The sequence below is a fragment of the Nuphar pumila genome, chromosome 12 (genome assembly GCF_984573655.1).
Source record: "Nuphar pumila chromosome 12, dmNupPumi1.hap1.1, whole genome shotgun sequence".
Lineage (NCBI taxonomy): Eukaryota > Viridiplantae > Streptophyta > Magnoliopsida > Nymphaeales > Nymphaeaceae > Nuphar > Nuphar pumila.
The window spans coordinates 26,203,021-26,224,908 of record NC_143260.1 but is presented as its reverse complement, the minus strand read 5'-3'; the positions used below and the strand labels follow the sequence as shown (position 1 = coordinate 26,224,908).

At 37.4% G+C, this 21,888-nt stretch overlaps 1 protein-coding gene across 1 annotated transcript in view; it reads left to right on the top strand.

Annotated features, from left to right (window-relative positions):
• MET18 (ARM repeat superfamily protein) overlaps positions 1–21,888 on the top strand; it is a 131,993-nt gene that overhangs the window by 6,204 nt on the left and 103,901 nt on the right. Inside the window, exons 2-4 of the mRNA XM_089981794.1 lie at positions 5,755–5,817; positions 5,913–5,967; positions 12,425–12,522. Of these exons, the coding sequence (XP_089837920.1) occupies positions 5,755–5,817; positions 5,913–5,967; positions 12,425–12,522 (216 nt within the window). The remainder of the gene's footprint in view (positions 1–5,754; positions 5,818–5,912; positions 5,968–12,424; positions 12,523–21,888) is intronic.

Below are 21,888 nucleotides of genomic sequence, written 5' to 3'. Positions count from 1 at the left end.
TTCTGAAAGAACACAGACTGTACTATCAGTCTAGTGTGATCTCAGCCTAAGACAACAAGGGAAAATACGCAGGCCAATATACACAGTTGAAGTCTTAAACAGAACACGAGTTGAACTGAGTAATGGCAATCCAACATCGGTTCATAATCACCCATTACTTGGTGGAACAAACTTAGCGTGAACCCTCTTTAAGAAAAGAACACAACTCTATGCCCCTGACGTGCATCCATTACACGAACACAAATCAAATCTGAAATCATGTATTCAATCCAAGAATACGATACCCAAATTGAGACAACGAATTTAATTTAAATAGAAACCAAGATTTCAACAAGAAAGAAAATTAGTTGGATTCATTGGCACACACAAAATTTTCTTTTCAAACAAAAGAAAAGAAAATTGGCGAACAAACAAGAGAGGAAATGAATCAGGCCATGGGGGAACGATCATGGTTCGCCCCCATGGTGCTTGAAGAGCAACAACCCTCTAAGGGTGTTCCCTGGATTTCTCATCTCGAATCCATACACGGAATCGAACCCATCTTCGATTCCTCACCCAGATTCCAAAGAAGAACCACACCTCTTTCTGCATTTTTTCCGGTGATCGGAGGCTACAATCGCGAGGGAAGGGTTGGCTGATGTCGCTTTCTCCGCTGCTGAGCCTCGTCAGCGCTGCCGTGAAGGGGAGATCGGGAGGGAGAGAGCAAAGTGAAGAGGTGGTGGCCGACGATTGATGCTGCCCCTCGAAGAGGGGCAGACAAAGGGTCTCAAGGTTAGAATGAAGGTGAGACTCCCCCCCCCCCCCCCCCCCCCCCCCTTCATCCCCTTTTAACGAGAAGACTCCCTCCTCCCCTCCGAAAGGGATGGAGGGAGTCAGTTACGATTCGTAACCTCTTCCCTCCCCCATTCTTGATTTTCAGTTATAATCAATACTTATTAATAGGGGTTCGTGTCCGGGTCTGGGTCCGAACCCCGTGACCTGCGATATTGGATCCGAATCGGGATTTGGATCCGGGGCTAATTAGAAATGTGGATCCGGTTGCGCTAATAATGGTGGATCCACGAGTTGGATCCGATTGGGTCCCACCGTGGATCAAACCCAATAAAAGTATTTTTCTTTATTTTCTTTCCTTATTTTATTATGATTACATATATATATATATATATATATATATATATAACTCCGCCTGTGTAGTTATACACTGCCGGTCCCAAGCCCGGATAAAGGAGGAGGGTTGCGGTAGGCCTGTGACAGCCAGCATAAAAACTTTGTCATATCCTATGAAAATGAACCAATATGAGAATTTCGTTGGGGCGTTCCCTACTGAGCGACGCGCTGTACTCTCTAGGCCCGGAGGCAGTGATAAATGTGCAAGGGTTGCTAGGTCGTCGCCCAGAAGCGACGCGTCACACCGGCGCCCGGGTGTGGTGTCAAATAGGCAAGGGTTCCCTCACTTTGTTGGACGGGTGGGGGTAAAGAAGTTAGTCCAAGACCATAAAATTAGGTTAGCCACTTGGAACATAGGGTCTTTAACTGGTAAGTTGGTAGAGTTAGTAGATGTTATGTGTAGGAGAAAGATTGATATTTTATGTCTTCAAGAGACCAAATGGGTAGGTGAGAAAGCTAAAGTGATAGAACCTTGGGGATATAAGATTTGGTATACAGGAATAAATAGGAATAGGAATGGAGTAGGGATTGCTATGAGTCGTCAGTTTATAGATAATGTAGTTGAGGTCCGTAGGAAGGGTGATAGAATTTTACTTATTAAATTAGTATTAGGTACGGATATTATTAATATTATTAGTGTTTATGCACCTCAAGTAGGTTTAGATGATTCCATTAAGCATCAATTTTGGGAAGATTTAGATGGAGTAGTACAAGAGACATCTTATGGAGAAAAGCTTTTCATCGGCGGTGACCTTAATGGACATGTAGGCATTAGTAGGGATGGATTTGAGAATATCCATGGAGGCTATGGTATAGGAGAAAGAAATGAAAGTGGAGAAAGGATTTTAGATTTTTGTTTGTCCTATGATATGATCTTAGCAAACACTTGGTTTAGGAAGAGGGAGTCTCACCTAGTAACATTTAAAAGTGGGGTTAATACGAGTCAGATAGATTTTTTCCTACTTAGAAAGAGAGATAGGGGTTGTTGCATCGATTGTAAGGTTATACCAGGAGAAAGTGTAGCTACACAACATAGAGTCTTAATTTTAGATCTTAGAATTAGACAATGCCGCAAAAGGGATAGACATAGGATAGATCCTAGAATTAAGTGGTGGGCACTAAAAGGAGCTAAACAAGGAATGTTTGTAGAGCAGGTAGTTAAGGAAGTTGATTGGTGTCTCGAGGAGGATTCAGAATCAATGTGGAATAAGATAGCGGGTGGTATGAGAAAAGTAGCTAAGGAGGTATTGGGTGAGTCTAAAGGCGGTGCACCACTAGGTAAGGATACATCATGGTGGAACGAGGATGTCAAATTAGCTATTAAGGTTAAAAGAGAGTGTTATAGAAATCTAAGTAAGAGTCGTGATAATGAGAATTTGGAGAAGTATATGATAGCAAAGAAGGAAGCTAAAAAAGTTGTTCGAAACGCGAGGGCTAAGGTATATAAGGAGGTTTATGACAAGTTGGATACCAAAGAAGGCGAGAAGGATATTTATAGGCTTGCAAAGATGAGAGATAGGAAATCGAAGGATTTGGGTATGGTTAGATGTATCAAAGATGAAACGCAAAGGGTTTTAGTCAAAGATGAGGAGATTAAGGAGAGATGGAAAGATTATTTTGATAAGCTATTTAATGATAGTCATGCTCAAGATCTTGGAGACTTCTCCATTCCTTTTCATGAGATAAATCGTGACTTCATGCGCAAGATTCAAAAGAAAGAAATTGCAGAGGCTTTGAAGAAAATGAAATCAAGAAGGGCAGTTGGCCCAGATGGTATACCTATCGAGGCTTGGAAATGCTTGGGAGAGAAAGGTTTAGAATGGTTGACAAATCTTTTTAACTTGATTTGGCGAACAAATAAGATGCCTAATGAGTGGAGGAAGAGTACTTTGGTGCCTTTATATAAGAATAAGGGTGATATACAAGATTGCACAAACTATCGTGGTATAAAACTCATGAGTCATACTATGAAACTTTGGGAGAGGGTGATTGAGTCTAGGTTGAGGAAGGTTGTCATGATATCGGAGAATCAATTTGGTTTTATGCCTGGAAGATCAACTATGGAAGCTATACATCTTCTTAGACAACTTATTGAAAGATATAGAGAGAGGAACAAAGATTTGCATATGGTTTTTATTGATTTATCGAAGGCATACGATAGAGTACCTAGGGACGTTCTCTGGTGGACAATGATGAAGAAAGGTGTTTCTCTCAAGTACATTAGTATAATTAAAGATATGTATGAAGGAGTAGTAACCAATGTCCGCACTTGTGGAGGGGTGACAACCAATTTTCCGATAACGGTTGGGTTACATCAAGGATCTGCTTTAAGCCCTTTCCTATTTGCGATAGTGATGGATGAGCTTACGAGATCAATTCAAGAAAATGTACCGTGGTGTATGTTGTTTGCTGATGATATTGTTTTGATTGATGAGTCTAGAGCTGGGGTTAATGCTAAGTTAGAATTATGGAGACAGACATTGGAAGCTAGAGGTTTTAAGTTGAGTAAGAGTAAGACTGAATATATGGAATGTCGGTTTAGTAAGCAACGAAGTAGTGATGGGAGTGTAGTGAAGCTTGGTGAGCAAGATATACCGGTGAATGATTATTTCAAATATTTGGGATCCATCATTCAAAAGTATGGAGAAATTGATGGAGATGTAAATCATAGGATAAAGGTTGGGTGGATGAAATGGAAAAGTGCTACTGGAGTGCTGTGCGATCGTAGAATGCCATTGCGGTTGAAGGGAAAGTTTTATAGGACGACTATTAGACCCACTTTACTATATGGTACGGAATGTTGGGCTGCCAAGAGACATCATATTCAAAAAATGAGTGTAGCTGAGATGCGGATGCTTAGATGGATGTGTGGAAATACAATAAAAGATAAGATTCGGAACGAAGAGATACGTAAGAAGGTAGGTGTTGCACCCATTGAAAATAAGATGCGAGAGAATCGTTTACGGTGGTTTGGACATATTCGGCGAAGGCCTAATGATGCTCCAGTTAGAAGGTTGGAGAAATGGGAAAATATATTAGTTAAAAGAGGTCGGGGTAGGCCTAGGAAGACTTGGATGGAGATGATAGGAAAGGATATGAATGCTTTGAACCTCACCGAGGACATGGCGTTGGATAGAAATGATTGGAGGAAAAGGATTCATGTGGAAGACCCAAAATGAATTTCTTTTTTGGTTCATATCGCTGACCCCAATTGTTTTGGGATGAAGGCGTAGTTGTTGTTGTTGTTGTTGTATATATATATATATATATATATATATATATATATATTACAATAAATGGATATATGGATCCAGAAAGTGGATCACAAACCCATCTACGCACTATTTTAGATAGTTATCACTTGAATAATTTAATTAGTTAAAATTATTGCACTTATATAAGTTTATACGAGATAAATATATACGTAAAGATTCCTTTATGGGTCTTGGATCCGAAACTTGGATCCCAGGCCCAAATTACAATATTATGAAATTTGTATTATAATATATCTAAATAAATGCCTAAAAATTTGCGGTTATTACATTACCCGTATTGGTTAGCCTCAAATAAGATATGTATCGTATAATAAAATATTGTAAATTTTTAATGTTTTTTCAAAAAATTCAAAAAATAAGAAAAAATTGTAAAAAATAATAACACACGAAACAATGATGAATTACACAAAATACAACCGTAAAATCACATGTGAAGTATTTATGTCTCTAAGAGTTGCATAAGACATCAACTATCTCAAAAGAACAATGCAAAATATACAATATCTTGCAATTAAGAACATGCCACAAGACTCATACTTTCATATTATATATACAAAAATTTTATGACAATAGTTGCACTCAATTTTCAAATGGTTTCTACTCATTACTCGAGTCCTCAATTGCCATGCCGGATCATTTTCATTTGATGCCATCGTTGTTGGGGGTTCAGGGGCATGAGCCCTTGAAGCTGATTTTTTTTGGAGGGTAGTTTTGTAATGTTACTTATAATAGAGATTTTTTACCTTAACCTATTTCTTTAAGTGAAAAATGGTAGAAATGCACTCTTAAGCAAACTGCAAAAGCCCTCTTCCTTGCGCACAAATCAACCCCCAAATCGCTCTCATGATTCGTAGGTTGTGTGGGTACCCCTCTAATGACATCTATACAAATGAGGAAGTCGGCCTTCAAGAGGTCTTTAAAACCCCAAAAATAAAAAGAAAATTTTGGCCCTTTTTAAAGTGCATTGGAGGTGTATTGTATAATACACCTTGTATCATATGATACGACATAGATACAAGTGTGTATCATATCACTTTTTCCCATAGCAATGATACGTTTCATACGATACAATATAGTACGATACTTACAACATTGATATAAATAGATAAATGCTCCTTTCCGTATAGTTACGGCAAATAGTGCATGAAACCATTATGTCATTTTTAATTTCATTAGGGGTATACATTTCTTGTGAATATATTAACATCCATGTTAATGTTAATAACTTTCTATGTATGTAAATATTATGCAGTTTCCTGTTTTGTATTTTGTAGTATATATATGCTAAAATGCCTGGTCTTTTGTGTCATAGGATACAAGTCTGGACACAATTGCTTCATTTATTAATCATGACTTGTTAACAATGGAAGCCTTGGTGAGCCTTCAAAAGACTCTTCTTATTCATTTGACTATGCATGAACTGGAAAAGGATGTGCAATATTGTGTTCATGGGATCTCTTATTGCTGTAGGTTAAAGAAATGGAAATGTATTTGACCACCACAGATGCTGTAATACGTGCAAGAGGTATCACAATGTTTTCATCTCTAACGATCATTCTGCTTGATTTTAGATACTGTGTAGTACTCTATCTTATGTGTGAATTTTAGCCTAGAGTTTGATCAATGTCAAAGCCTCTAAGGAAATCATGGCTTAAGTTTTAGTATTGATGTCATGCCCTATGTTTAAAAGTTTTTTTTTTTGAAATGAAAAATACAGTTATAATAATGAAATATTCATGTCATGCGCCCTATTTTTAAGATATATTTTTTTAAATGAAAAATGTAGTGTTATTAAATATCAAAAGAAAACAATAGAGAATGAGGTGTCCTCCCTCAATCATGATCAATACTGCTAAATGGTTATTCGGGTTTTGAGCCATGACATATCATTGTTCTCCCATCTTGCTTGGATACACATAAACCCATGAGTGATAATACAATTTTTGCACATGAACTGTATTGATCTGAAGCTCATTGAAGGTATGATTATCATGCTCCTTCCAGTTGGCCCACCACGTTATTAGTTGCCAGCACCTGCAAACTTGTTGCCATCTTTTCCGATTCCTAAATTTTGTCCAACCAAGAAGAAGCCCCTATATTAATGGTAGAGAATGAGAAACTTTGAGGGAAAAAACCATGAGAACTTCATTTCAGCAATTAGGGCAATTACAAGTTACATAGGGGATGACCCTTACAACATTCAACTTGACTAAAATACCCCTACAACATTAATAAAATACATCTTACACTAAAGTGTAACGACCCCAAACTCACCCTCGAAAAATATGATTTTTTTTAAAATAATTGCGGAAAACCTCCCAAGAACCGGAGGCGCATCATAGATTTAATCTATCCATTCCATCAACCATTCCAAACAGAGTCAATTTAAAACAATAAATTCAACTTTATTTATTTAATCAATAAGTCAAGAAGTTCAAAATTCAAAAGTCAAAAATCAACTCCATCCAATCCTTCACACGTTAGAACCCAAGCCACCAAGTCATAAAGCCTCGAGTCCTCTAGCCAGCCAATCAGGCTAAAAAAAACAAATGACACAGAGAAAATCAGATTTATACTTTAAGCCCGACTAGGACATCACTACCAAATTTTATGACAGACTAAAGTTTGATTTTGATTCTTTTTTTATAACAGCTCACAAAAAAATCAGTTTCTTTTATAATAGATTATAAATCAGATTTTTGACATGCTAGAAATCAGATTTTTTGACATGTCAAACAAACTTAATTCTAAAATCAGATTTAAGTGAATTAGCTAAAAACTCAGATTTGCTAACCACATTCCATATGCGAATTATCAGACTCTAGGTCAAGGAATCAAAATCAGATTTCGAATTAATCACATGCATCTAAACCTGTGCATTTGCTCATTTCTCAAAACATCACACGCTAAACATAGTTTTTTTTTTTTGAACACATGATAGGCTGAAATTGGAAAATGTTCAAAGCATGCGATAAATCAGTGTATATATATTAAGCTCAGCAGATGAAAGCTAAAATAACTACACAACAAGTTCATACTGATCGAAACCAAGCACACAGAAATTTCCAGGTTTTATACTAGAATCTGATCATGCACAAATATGATTGTAAAAACATGACAGTAAGAATCTGTACAGGAATTTGTGATTCAACATAAACCAAGAAATATACATATTTGTTCCCACTGGAATGTTAGGTACATAATTTTCCAAGCAACCATACATATCGTGGGTTCAAATTAATGAAAAACGCAGGTTCAAGCACAACATATGTAACATGAACCCCTTTCAAAGGAGGAAACACAATTACAAGTCCATAATCTCATGCAGTCTGTTTTAAGCATGAACAATTTGATCATAGCTCAACATGAACATGTAGAAAACTAGGTTTTCAGCAAGAATTGCAGATTTTTCAGGGATTTCATTATGGTTATCTAAGGCTCAAATCGGAACACTGTTATCCGAATAAGCAAGAACAACCATGGTGAAAAGAATCAGAAATCTGTAAATCTGTGCTCAGATTCATAGATTTCCACTTGTTCTTAACCTCATGCTGATTCAATCTAACTAAATTATTTACCCATTCAACCAGGAGAAAGACTTGTACCTTGCTTGCAGATTTGCAAAAAAAGGAAGGAGACATTAGAGAAGAAGACCTCTGAGTTTAAAATTGATGGCTGAGTTTAAAATTGATGGCAAACTGACAGGCTTTCATAAAAATTAGGGAAAAAATACTAAACAACAACCAAAATTTCTAAAATTTTAGGAGGATATTGCAGACAAACAAAGGAGCATATCCTCTTTTTATAGTTTCACATTTTGATCTACGGTTGCAGAGGATACGCTAAATTATCAGACACCTAAATCTATCAAAATCGTAAAAACAGGAAATTGGCAGGTCAACTTTTAAAATCTAGGAAAAATAGAAATCTAAATCCTGAAATCCCAAAATTCTGGGAAATGACAGGATATCATGAGGAACAATTCTTCTTTTGACAAATAGAGCATCCAGCTTACAGGTTGTGAGCCATGATCGACCTAAGATGATCAAAAGCTCTGACAAACCTGTAACAGGTGTGATACAATGGTCTGTAAAACCCGATTTTTGAAAGACAACAACCTTTATTAGAAAAATCCCATAAAATCCAGTAAAATACTAGATCTTGCCATGAATCTATTGTATTTTACAGATTGTAAATCGGATCTCCCATGAGGGAGATCTCGAATTAACAACTCTGCTAAAGGGGGATCCAACGCTTTCATAGGGTTGGAAACCTGGTCCGGTTTTTGGTTTTTTTAAATGGGGTTACATAACTCAAATCATTCTGTTTTTTTTTTGCAGAAAATCAGAGACAGACAATGGCATTTAGCATAAAAGTTCCAAGATTTATTGACGAAAATTCATGCATGAAATAACGATTGGACAATATACATAGATTAAAACCTATAAAATAACAAACTAATCTAAACGTATGAAATAAACAAAAATCGATGCCATGAATCCAAAGGTGATGCTTAGAATGTGCAGCCTAATCATGAAAAAGAATAAAAATAAAGAGGATCAAAGGGGGTATGAGCCATATTTTGATGTGGCTGTAGGAAGGAAAATCCGATCCATCTATCGGATGGATCCCTCCTTTACACAACATTAGCAAAAATAAAAACAAAAACATTGTAAGTTCGTGGGTAAATTTCCAGCCATGTGAATCCATTTTTGGTACTGGATTCACGTTGGATTTACACAAAAAATAATGTGGAAAGAAAGTCATGAAGGAGGTTTACCTTGGGAGGAAGCTTTACTTGCACTAGCTGGGATGGATGCAATGGAGGGATCAGTTGCTTGAGGAAGGCTTCACCGGTGGCTGGAGGTGGCTGCCACCAGTGAAGGTTGCTGCAATGGCTGAAGGATGAGGTAGCACCAACTGCTACAGTAGTGGATGAAGGTGATTGCACCAAGGGAGGGGCTACACTTGCTGTCTGGGCGTGAAAGGGAGTGAGGGAGAGAGTATGGCGTCAAAGAGAGGGAGAGAGTTTGAGAGAATGAGAGAGAGAGAGGTAGAGTTAGGGCTGAAAGGAGAGAGAGCTGGAGAGAAAATGCCTAGCCGTGTAGGTCTTAGGGATTTAGAAAGGAGGAATTAGGTTTTAAGGAGAAAGGAAGGGACGAGGGAAAGAAAGAAGGAAAGAAAAAAAAAGAAAGATGAAAAGGAAAGAGGAGAAGGGAAGAAGAAGGGAAGAAAAGAAGGAGAAGGGGCTGGCGACAAGGTGGGAGGAAGAAAAGAGGAAGGAAGAAAGGAGAAGGAAGAAAGGAAAGAAAAGAAAGAAAAAAAAGGAAAGAAAGAAAGAAGAAGAAAATAAGAGAAGGAAAGGAAAATGGGAGGGAAAAGGAAGAAGAAAGGAAAGAAAGAGGAGAGGAAGAAAGGGGAAAGTGGAGAGAGAGAGAGGGTCGACCCCCTTGTGGGGTCCACTCCCTTCTCTAGGTGGAAATATAAATAAATAAAAAAAGAAAAAGAGAAAGAGAAAGGAAAAGACTTATTTATTTATTTTTTTTAAAACTCAAAGTGTGGCACCACCTTGGAAGTGGGCCCACACATTATTTTGAAATTCATTTTGAAAACCAAAGGGGTAGAATGATTTTATAAAATTTTTCAAAAGAATTTTTGAGATTAAATGAAAGATTTTGGCAATTTTGAAATAAAACTCAAAATTTGAAATTCTATACCCCTTTGTAGAGCAGATCCAGTTTGAAAATTTGAAAATCAAGTTTGAAAGGAATCTAGATTGTTTTCTTAGGAAAATATTTGAAAATTTAGAGTCTTGGGGGTAAAAATGTCTATTTTAAAAACCCAGGATTTGAAATTGATTTCGAAAAGCTTTGAAATTCGAATCTAGATTGGAATTTTCAAAATTTGGAGTTCTGGACCTCGAAAATGAGATGAAATGTAATGAAATGATATGAAATTGATGGAAAATGATAAGAAATGATGAGAAATGACATGGAATGTCATGTGAAATGTGAACCTTGGATAAAGAATTTTAGGTATTGGATCCTGATTGACAGTTGTACCAGTTTAAAAGTGATAAATTTGATAAAAATGAACAAAATGGTTCAAAAAATGGTTTTTGTCCATGCCGGGCCAAGAGTGACACTGAAAATTGGGGTTTTAACTTAAATGAACTGGGTTTTAGAACTCAAATGAACTGACAAGACACTGACTCGACTAAACTCCTAGATTGAATGATCGAGAAATGATGCTATTTTCAGAGAAATGATGTTATTTTTAGAGAAATGGTCACTGGAGTGAAGTGAGTTACGAGCAAGAACTGAGTTTGAGCTGGAACAAAGATCAGTAATACTGAGATGAACTAAAATTGAAGCTCAAACACTAGCTCAACTGACTGGACTTAGCTTAATTTCAACTAAAATGAGCTGAAATGGGCTAAAATGAACTCCTGGACAATAAGAAATGAATTTGAACTGAAACTGGAGCACTTGAACTCCTGGTGAGCTCAAGCTAGACTCAGAGGAATAGGATGTACTAGGAATGACTGACTCATAGACAATTGGCTTGGATTCGAGTTAGAAATAAACTCATTTATGAGGAAATGAACCCATTTTGGCAGGAATGATCAGAAATGAACATGGTCTGCTTATTGTGAGCTCAAGTGAGCTAGAAATGACTGACATTCTAACTATTCTGAGCTTAAGAATGAGCTTGGTTGACTCTGACTGACTGAGATCTAGGATGACATATGAGTAAAATTGTAATTTTCTTGGTGAAAGGGGTAAAATGACACCTAAACTGAGACAAACTTGAGGTTGGACTCCTATACTGATCTACCAGGGTTTGCATCTGCAAGAGGGGTGTGTCTGAAAATGGATGAGGAAAATTTGGGGTGTTTACAAGTGTGTAATGAGGTGGCGTCTATCATCTCCAGTAACAATGTTAATTTTACTGGAATAAGAAATCGATTTCGAGAATTTATCTGTGTCACTTGTGACATGGCTGGTAGCTCCTAAATCAACGTACCAAACACTCTCATTGATTTGCTTGAAACTGAGTCCGGAAAGGGCAGCCAACAAAAGCTCCTTGTCTGAGCTAGTTTGCCCTTGATTCTTAGGTAAATATTTGTCTTTAGCTTCAGGATTGTACCTCGGATCATCTTTGAACCAATACTTTGCTTTTACATGTCCTTTCTTCTTGCAAATGTAACTTGTAGGAATGTTATTATTGAATGCACCCATTTCTTCTAGAGGGATGTTGGGAGTAGGAAGAATTCCTCGGCCTCCCTGATTGTAACCTCTGCCTCTTTCACGTTCTTTTTCACGTCCACGCCCTGAAAAAGATACCGTAAACAACACATCATGGGAAGGACTTTGGCTTTCAAGGCATCAAAAGTACAAACGATCTTAGTAAAAAACGACTCCAAAGAGTAGCTGGTCGCAACTTTTTCAGTTACTGGAAAAGTAAAAAAAAGAAAAATCATTGAGTTGTATGACACGAGCAGTATCATACAACACATTATGATACAACCTTGTAATACAGGCCAATACGGTGGGGTGATACTATATGCCATATCCTATCGGCTTAAGGGCCCACACTCCCATATAATGTATCATATTGTATAATAGAATGCTATACTGATAACACTTTTTTTTTGGAACTCCTATTGTGCTGTGCATCTATATCCATCCATGTGATAAAAAAGAAGATTGTTGAAATCCTTGCCTTTACAAGTTAAGAAAACCAATAAATTGTATGCAGCTGTATACTCTTTCTAACTATCACTTAGATATTGCTGCTTTTAATTGATTTCTTAACTGTTAGCCACTTCACCAATTCGTATGTATGTATTGCCTCTTCGTTGCTCATTTTCATGGGATAATCTAGAGGAAGAATAGCAGACATCTACATTTCTTTATGTTTGTCCTTGATATATTTTTTGATGTGACCATTTGTAGCATTGACTTCTTTTGCTGTTTTAGGTATCCTTCTTCTAGCACATATTCTTGCACGTATCTTATCAAAGCCATTAACTGCTGCTGCCATTCATAGCTTGATAGAGTTTTTCACATCTAGACTGGTGAGGCGAATTGTTGCAACCTCATTTGTTATTTCAAGGAATTTAAAAATGCCATGTTGAATTTGTCTAGGTTCGTATGATACATGACTTTATGACAGCAGTAGTTTGTACTGATACACTGCTATTGTTTCTTTCTTCTGGTTGCTTCTCTTATCTGTGCCACTTCAGTGGGCCACCTTTACTGTCAGGGTCAGGACATAATAGGGTATTTAGAAACAGGTAAATTTTATAATTCAATGATATACGGATTGAGTGATCTTCTATACCCATTTTCGTTTTAGTTAATGGATCAGCTTACTATTTTCCCTTCCATTGTCTCTCTCTCTCTCTCTCATATTGTCATCATCATAAACCAAGAATCCAGCCATAACAAACCTGCAAGATATTTCCTAGCAAATTTTATGAATCAAAGTTATGATATCGTACATTAAATATTAAACACATTGTTTAGGAGACTAAAATAATAAACAGAAAACTACTGTTTCAGATGTTTTGGTGTAGACATTTTTATCATTGCTAAATTTCTCTCTTAGTATTTTTGGAAGATTCTGTATGGAAAAAGATAGGGTATGATAAAACTATAAGAACTTATCACTATAAAATTGAAAGAAGAAATCAGCTAATATCCCTTTTGCAATTTCTGAATTGAAGAAAAATGTGGTGGAAATATTGATTTAATAGAAGCCCCGTCCTACGGAAAGTCAGCCTACATCAACATTCCTTCCAAGTTCCTGGATTCATGGGAGTACAAGCTAGGAATTAATGCCATCATATAGCATTATCATTACAAGATTCCCTTGTGGCTAGCATAATTATTTCTCTTTTCCACAAAATACAAGTGCTAAAAGGATTTATGAACTCTTCATTAACTCTATGACTAAGGACATTATTTTAGAGAAGCTTATGAAAATAAAAGTTTTTGGTCTGCTTTTATTTTTTTCACCCGAGTAGAAAAGTGATACTTATGCAAATATCATACACTTCTATGTAAAATGTAGAGATTTACAGTTCTGTTTTTTAACTGATGTCACATTGTGTTGCCTTCGGGATTGAGAGGATTGTTTATTTAGATCTTCACCATTGTAGCATTTAATGGAACATTGTCATTCGTAGTTGGGTATGCTTAGCAAGGTTTATGAGATAAAAAGGTACTTCCATGCTGTGGTTTACACGAGGAACATAAATGCTAACTTCAGCAGTTAGCATAGTGAACTTACTGAAGGAGGAATATTTATTCTCAAACAGGTTTTATGATATGTTACCTGATTGATAGTGTTGACAGATGATTAAGGGAAGATATCTCTGTTTTTTACTGCACACAGCACTAGCTTGACTTCAGTTTCTAGTTGTTCATATACAAGATTAGTCCATGGATGCCTGGGAAGTTATTGCATCACCTCTGCTGCTTTCCGGACAAAAATATGAATAACAAGTTATAGATATTATCCTTCCATATTCTGGCATATCTTGATTTTGTATACTTGTGTCTTTTCTTGAAGTGCTTATTCTCAATCTATTTAAAGATGCTTGGACTTATCCTCAATTGGATTTTGAGCCAAAGCTAGAGCACTCCTATCACCACAAAAGGTTGTAGAGTGAATAAAATTTAAATCCAAAGTGCACATAAGACTTTGTCCACATTATCTTCAAAATGATGGATGCTAATGCTCTATACTCTGCTTTCGTGCTTGAACATGCTATAGTTTTTGTTTTCGACTTTTCCAACATATTAAGTTTTTGCCCAACTAAACACAAAATCTTGAAACTGACCTTCTAGTGTCGGGGTTGTCTGTCAGTTTGTATTTGAGTATGCCAAGATTGATTGTATGGGTACTTTGGTTGGATCATTCTTATGGTATATGAGTCCCTGTCCAATGGTTCCTTTGACATATATCATAACCTATGTCACAGGGACTCGGCGAACCGGGTGCCACACCCGCGTCGACGCGACGCGGGTGCGGCACCCGGTGCGGTCAACTGGACCCTAGGTGCGGTCAACGTATCCAGGGTCATTTGTGTCCAATTTTTTGGACAAAAAAAGCCCGATGAAAAGGCTTAGGGGAGGAGGATTAGGGCAAAAATTTTTTGCCCTAATTTTCCTCTTGCTGAGTTTTTCTCCTGAAGCCTTCCGACGCCGACGGCCCCGACCCCGACCCCGACCCCGACGCCTTCTGACCTCTCCTCCTCACTCCTCAGGTACTCACTCACTCTCTCTCTCTCTCACTCACTCTCTGTCACTCTCACTGCCTTTCTTCTCTCTGTCTCTCTCACTCGCTCTCTCTTTCACTCTCACTCGCTCTCCGTCTCTCACTCTCACTGTCTCTCTCACTCTCCATCTCTTCTCTCTGTCTCTCTCACTGCCACTTCTCTCTGTTTCTCTCACTCCACCTTATTTTTTGATTAAGTTTTTTTTTGGGTATTTATTAGAGGTGGTAAGCAGACTTCAATCTATGTAGGCTATCAGATAGACTGATTTTGTGGATTTTTTGCCTTAGTTTGATTCTGGGTACTGTTAGTGCTGCTGTTGGGTTGTTTTCAAGTATATTTGGTGCTTCAGTAGTGCTTTTTTTCACAGCATTGAGATTGGTATGATTGGCTGGCTGTTTTTCTCAGCATTGAGTGGTATTTTTTGTCTGGTCTAATTTTTGTTGAAGGTTTATAACTTTATTTAATATCGTACTTGCTGTGTTGCTGATTAAACTGTTAGTGTTCTCTCCATATTTGATGTACTTCCTTTGTTGATATAGTTGTTTAGCTTCCTTGTTATTGTAGTTTGGTGATTGTGGTAGTACGGAGAAGGGAGACCCGATTCAACTCACTCCAGTGAAGTTAGATGGGACCTAAGTCACACGGACTCGGCTAAAAGGTTGACGCATCCGCGTCGACTATACTAGACATGGGTGCGGCTTCGGATACGGGGCAGACACAGTCAACTAAGTGTCAGACTCGGTCAATGCACCAGGGCCGAGTTTATCCACATTTTCGACTCAGTCAACTTTGACCAAGTCTATTTTCATCCATTTTTAGGGCAAAAGACGTATACAAACTAAAAAAAAATTAATCTTTGATCGTCTTCCTCTATGTGTTATATTTTGGCAAGTTTGTGTTGTTACTTCAATAGAATTACTTTTTAATTTTTGCTTTAAAATTTACAATCTTATTATTGTTATATATATATATATATATATATATATATATATATATATATATATATATATATATATATATATATATATATATATATATATATATATATATATATATATATATATATATATATATATATATATATATATATATATATATAGCCGTGTCCCCGTGTCCAAAATTTTTGAAATTGCTCCGCATTCGTGTCGCACCCATACCTGTATCCGCACCCATGTGACATAGGATGGGACCAACTATGGATTTTTATCTGATTTTGTGACTGAAGTTATTGTGATAAAATTGTTAAAAATAAAGTTGTATTCAAATATCCGCTAAGGGTATTTTTGTCCATTATTATATAGTAAAGTCCACTAGGAACTGAAATGCAGTTTAGCATTGTAATAAATAACCTGCCCAACAACCATATTATGACTGTTAGGCACAACAGTCATAATATGACTGTTGGACACAATAGTCAAAATATGACTGTTGGGCACAACAGTCAAAATATGACTGGCCTTTGTCGTGGCCTCCCCCTCTTCCTCTTTGGCTGTTGGAGAGTCGGTAGGAGGCCAGCGACCCCCTGCCGTGCTCTCCCCCTTCTCCTCCCTTCTTCTACGTTCGTCGAGAGGTCATCGGCCCCCTGCCGCGCCTCCTCTCTCTCTTCGTACGCCGGGAGGCCGACAGGAGCCCCTCCCTCTCTCTCTTCTGCGTTTGTCGCGAGGCCGATAGCCCTCCCTGCCATGCCTTCCCTCTATCTCTGCATTAGCTGGAAGGTCGACAGGAGGTCGGCGCTCCCCTGCCGCGCCTTCCACCTCTGTCTCCCTTTTGTTTGTTAGGCATGGGCTAGGCCCCTGCCACCGCGACCTTCTGATAGGCAAGGGTCAAACACCCACCTGCGCGCTTAGTCGGGAAGGCAGGGGCCCAACCCCCTGCCTCCGCAAATTTTCAGAAGTCAGGGGCACAACCCCTGTCACTGTCCTTTTTCTGCAGGTAGGGGCTTTGCCCCTGCCAATGTTTTCCTTATGGCAGGGAGCCCCTGTCGTCCAGCAGGGAGCCCCTGCCACTTTTCTTTTCAGGCTAGGTCGGCAGGGGGCTGAGCCTCTGCCTCCTGCGCCTTTTAATATGGGTTGGCAGGAGCCAAGTTGCTGCCGTCTTTAGTCCTTTTTGATAGACCGGCCCCTGCCGCCAAGGCCTGCTCTTTTAGACAGGGGTTTGACCCTTGCCTCTTGCTTACTAATCAACTAGGGAGGCCACGCCTCCCTCCCATCATTCCTGTTTTTGCGGAGGGTGCAATGGCACCCTCTCTTGCTCGCTTGGGTCGACGGTCGACGAACAGGGATGCACCCCTGCTCTCTGCCTCTTCTTTTGTCGCTTTTATATTAACATTGCGTTTTTCGCAGATTACACGACGGATCTCGCTCGTGCTCGCGGCTCAAACCCTACATCACCTACACTCTTAGGCACTTGCAGCGACGCAACCCCCCGAGGTAGGGGAAAATCGCACAGGGACTTTGGATGAATTAAATAAAGTAGTTGAATCCTGTGACAAGAATAACTGATATTTTCATGCATGCGTACATATAAATGAATATGACTTGTGATGGTCTGTTCTTTACTTGTCTTTATTTCATTGAAATTGTAATGAAGTGGATTGAATCCAATACACATGCAAGAACACACTTTTGTAATGAAGTAGATTGAATACGATACACATGCAAGAACACACTTTCAATCAAATAGAATACTTGATTGAATCAAGGAAACCACCCACACAAGGGTCTTAACAAATTGTTATTGCATAAAAGGCACTCTCAAAGAGTTAAAGAGATACATGGCCCCACGAGGGCTATTTATAATACAATGGGAGAATAAGAGGCTGAGCATGACTGTTGGGGCAACTCCAAGAGTCATATAGGCTGCCCTTTTGCATCAAAAAAAATAAAATAAAAAAAAACAAAAAATACAAAAGACAAAAATACAAAAGACAATGAACAATAAAATGTCAGCCCATTAGGCGCTGACACCTATTTGGTGAAAAGACCGAAATACCCCTAATGGGTATTTTGGTTTACATAACTATATATATGTGTTAACTATATCTTAACACCCCCTCAAACTCATGGTGGAACAACCGAGAGTTTGCCAAGTAGGAAGTGAAATCTAGGTGACGAAAGCACTTTGGTGCAGAAATCTGCTAGTTGATACTCTGACGGAACATAGGGCAATGTGATAATCTTTCGTAAAAATTCTTCACGAACATAGTGACAATCCATTTCAATGTATTTTGTCCTCTCATGGAACATATGGTTGCTTGCAATATACACAACACTCTTGTTATCACAACATAATTTCAATTTGGAGGGTTCTTTTATGTGGATTCCCAAGTCCTTCAGTAATTGTCGGAGCCACACTAACTCTGACGTGATCGTTGCCATGGCGGGATACTCAGCTTCAGTTGAGGAGGGAGACACCTTCTGTTGCTTTTTGCATCGCCATGAGATTAGAGAGTCACCTACAAAAACACATAAACCAGTAGTTGAACGTCTATCATTCACATCCATTCTCCAGTCAGAATCTGAGTATGCAATGACTTCTAATGAGGAAGAGGATGACAAAAACAATCAATGACTTATAGAGTTCTTAATATATCTAATAATTCTCATTACAACACTCATATGTACTGTTGTGGGAGCATGCTGAAATTGACTGACTGAATGAATAACATAATAAATATTAGGACGACTAATAGAAAGATAAGACAAAGCTCCAATCATTTGTCTGTATGGGGTTGGATCTTGTAGAGGTTCTCCATCATCCTTTTTCATTTTTGCATTTATGACCTCTAGAGTATCAACCCGTTTCTCATCTGAGAGTCCTGATCTCTCAATAATCTCTGTTGCATACTTAGTCAGTGACAAAAAATAACTACGAGGTGAGTAAGCCACTTCAGTACCAAGAAAATATCTTAAAAAACCAAGATCTGTCATATCAAAGTTGTCTTTAAGCACATCTTTGATATGATTTACTCCCTGCTTATCACCTCCTGTGATTATCATATCATCCACGTAGAGTAGTAGTATGACCATCCCTGCATTGGAAGACTTAACAAACAATGCAGTATCAGTAAAACAAGATTTAAAATGAAGTTGAGTCATTAGATTACTAAATCTATCACACCAAGCTTTGAGAGCTTGTTTTAATCCATAAAGGCTTTTCGTAACCTAAGAGTTTTTCCATGTGTTAAGTTTAAACCTGGTGGATGATCCATGTAGACCTCTTCATCTAAGTTACCATCAGAAAGACATTTTTTACATCCATTTGAAAGATAGACCATTTTTGAATTGATGCTATAGATATAAGGGTTCTGACAGTCGTCATTCGAGCAACTGGAGCAAAGGTCTCATTATAATCAATTCTATATTCTTGACTATATCCCTTAGCTACTAATCGAGCTTTATATCTTTCCAATGTCTGATCCTATTTAGTTTTAATTTTGTAAATCTATCTACATCCTATAGCTTTCCGTCCTTTGGGTAATGTTTGTATTTCCCAAGTTTTTACCTTTTCTAAAGCTTCTAATTCATCATTCATCTCTTGAATCCATTCTTAATGGTTTTTGGCTTCATAATAGGATGATGGTTTAGTATATGAGTGTATAGCCATTAAACATGCTCGGTATCTTGGTTTAAAGGAATCATAAGATACAAATCTACTAGGGGCCTTGGAAATTCTTATTGATTTTCTAATACTAGCATAATCTACATCTTGATTTTGTGAGTATCTTTCTAAGGCACATGTTGGGTAATCTTCGGTCCGTCGAGTGTATGTTTGTATGGTAGTATGAAGTGGGTCAATATTATCACGACCATTGTCTATATTTCCACTTATATCATGAGTGTTTTCATTTTCACTCTCATGTTCATTACAAATGTTTTCACACCTACTAGAAATGTAACATTTCGTGAAACATATAATTTGTTTTTTTCCATGTCATAACATTTATATCCCTTTTGATTTTCAGCATAGCCTAGAAAGACACAAGAGATTGCTTTTGGGGAAAGTTTGTCATTTGTATGAGTAAGAACAAAACATTTACATCTAAAGACTCTCAACCTTTTATAATCGGGGGAGATTTTAAACAAACATATTTTCAATAGTTTTTAAAGGCATTCTATTTATCAAATAAACTGCCGTAAGAGCGGCTTCGGCCCAAAACATTTTTGAAACATTTCTTAATATAAGAAGTATTCTAGTGGTTTCAACAATATGTCTATGCTTTCTTTCAGATAGACCATTTTGTTGAGAAGTGTATGAGCAAGATTTTTGATGAATAATCTCATTTAGGTCAATATTTTTTTTTGAGTTCTTTTGATACAAATTCTCCTCGGAATCAGATCTAAAAATTTGAATGTTGGTTTTGAATTGAGTCTTTACGCAATAATAAATTTTTTTAAAGCATTCAAATACTTCTGATTTTTGCTTTTAAAAAAAGATCCAAGAATGTCTACTATAGTCATCCACAAACACAACATAGTATGATACCCCACCTTTGGATATAACTGGAGCCAGTCCACACACATCCGAATGTATTAACTCAAAAGGATTTTTTGGTATAAAATGTCTTTGTTCAAAGGGCAAAGCTTTTATTTTGCCAAGAATGCAATCCTCACAAACCAATTTCTTTTCCTTATAACTAGTAAGAAATGGAAACAAATATATTTTGGTCACACTAAGATGTCATAGTCTTTTGTGCCAATTTTGTATATATTTCTTTTTCACAAAATTACAAAAAGATTATTTTGATAACTCAAGACTGTCTATTACATAGAGATCTCCTCTTCTATGGCCTTGCTCAATCGGCTTCCCGGACTGAAGATTCTGTATTAAACAATCATTAGAATAAAATAAAACTTTGCAATCATAATCCGTAATTTGTGAAACTAATAAAAAATTTAAATTTAGTTTTGACACAACTCTAATACTTGGTATGTGAAAGTTTGGTTGTTTTTGAAAAGTTTCAAAACTTTTGATTTTTAAAGATGTTTCGTTGGCAATTGAAACATAAAAATTATTTGGGTTAGAATGACATTCAGATAATATTGACTCATTTGGAGTCATGTGAAACAAGGCACCGAAATCTAAGATCCAAGAAGTCTTACCAAGGTCACCAGTTATGGATACGACCGCCCCCCAGAAGGAATACGCTTGACCTTTGAACATTGGTTGTAACACCTCCATTAATTGAGCTAAAGTTAGTGAGCCAATGCATTTAGAGTCGTCTATATCATTTCTTTCTACCAGAGCAATTCTCTTATCATCAGGGTGATCTTTTTTACTTTTGAGACAAAAAGGCTTGATGTGTCCCGGTTCATAGCAATGATAGTATATGATTTTACCACCTTTTTTGTACTCATAGTCTCTTTTATCACTTCTTTCATAGCTGTTGGGATTTCTCCCATTCTCATTCTTCATAAAACGAGGAGGCTTATAACTCCTAGTGTGATTATCGGGCTTGGACATAGCAAGAACGGTTTCTTCATCTTTTGGAGCGGATGACTTTTTTAATCTATTCTCTTCCACAGTCAATTCTTCAAGAGTTTTGACTATGGATGGCACACCTCCTCTATGAAGGAGAGTCGATTTTGTTCCCTCAAATTCGAGCCTAAGCCCATTCACAAATTGGTAAAAATGCTCCATTTTAATTTGGTTTTCACAGAGTTCTACATCTTGAGGACAATGCCATTTTGGCTCATGAAGAGCCAATTCATCCCATAGGAGAGAGAACATTGTAAAATTCTTTAATATTTATCTCTCCTTGAGTCATGATTCTTACTTTATTTTGGACATTACATATGTGGGCAATATCTTTAAAACTATACATGTCCTTAAGATATTTTCAAGCATCGCTAGCAAAATCAAATTTTGCTAAGCTAGAGCATTTATGAATATCTACACTATTGCTGAGCTATCCAATTATTTTGGAATGACCCATCCTCCACTCTTTCTATTTTCTCTCATAATCGGAAATGACGTTACCCATTTTCTCACCTTGAAGAGCAACCTCCTTCCCATTCTCAATTTTTGCAAAAATGAGCTTGGGCTCTTTTTCGGTACCATCCACCAAACCCCATAACCCCTTTTCCCATATCTTGTGTTTTACTATGGATGCACACATCACATAGTTTGTATCGTTTAGGCGTACGAGAATAGAGATTA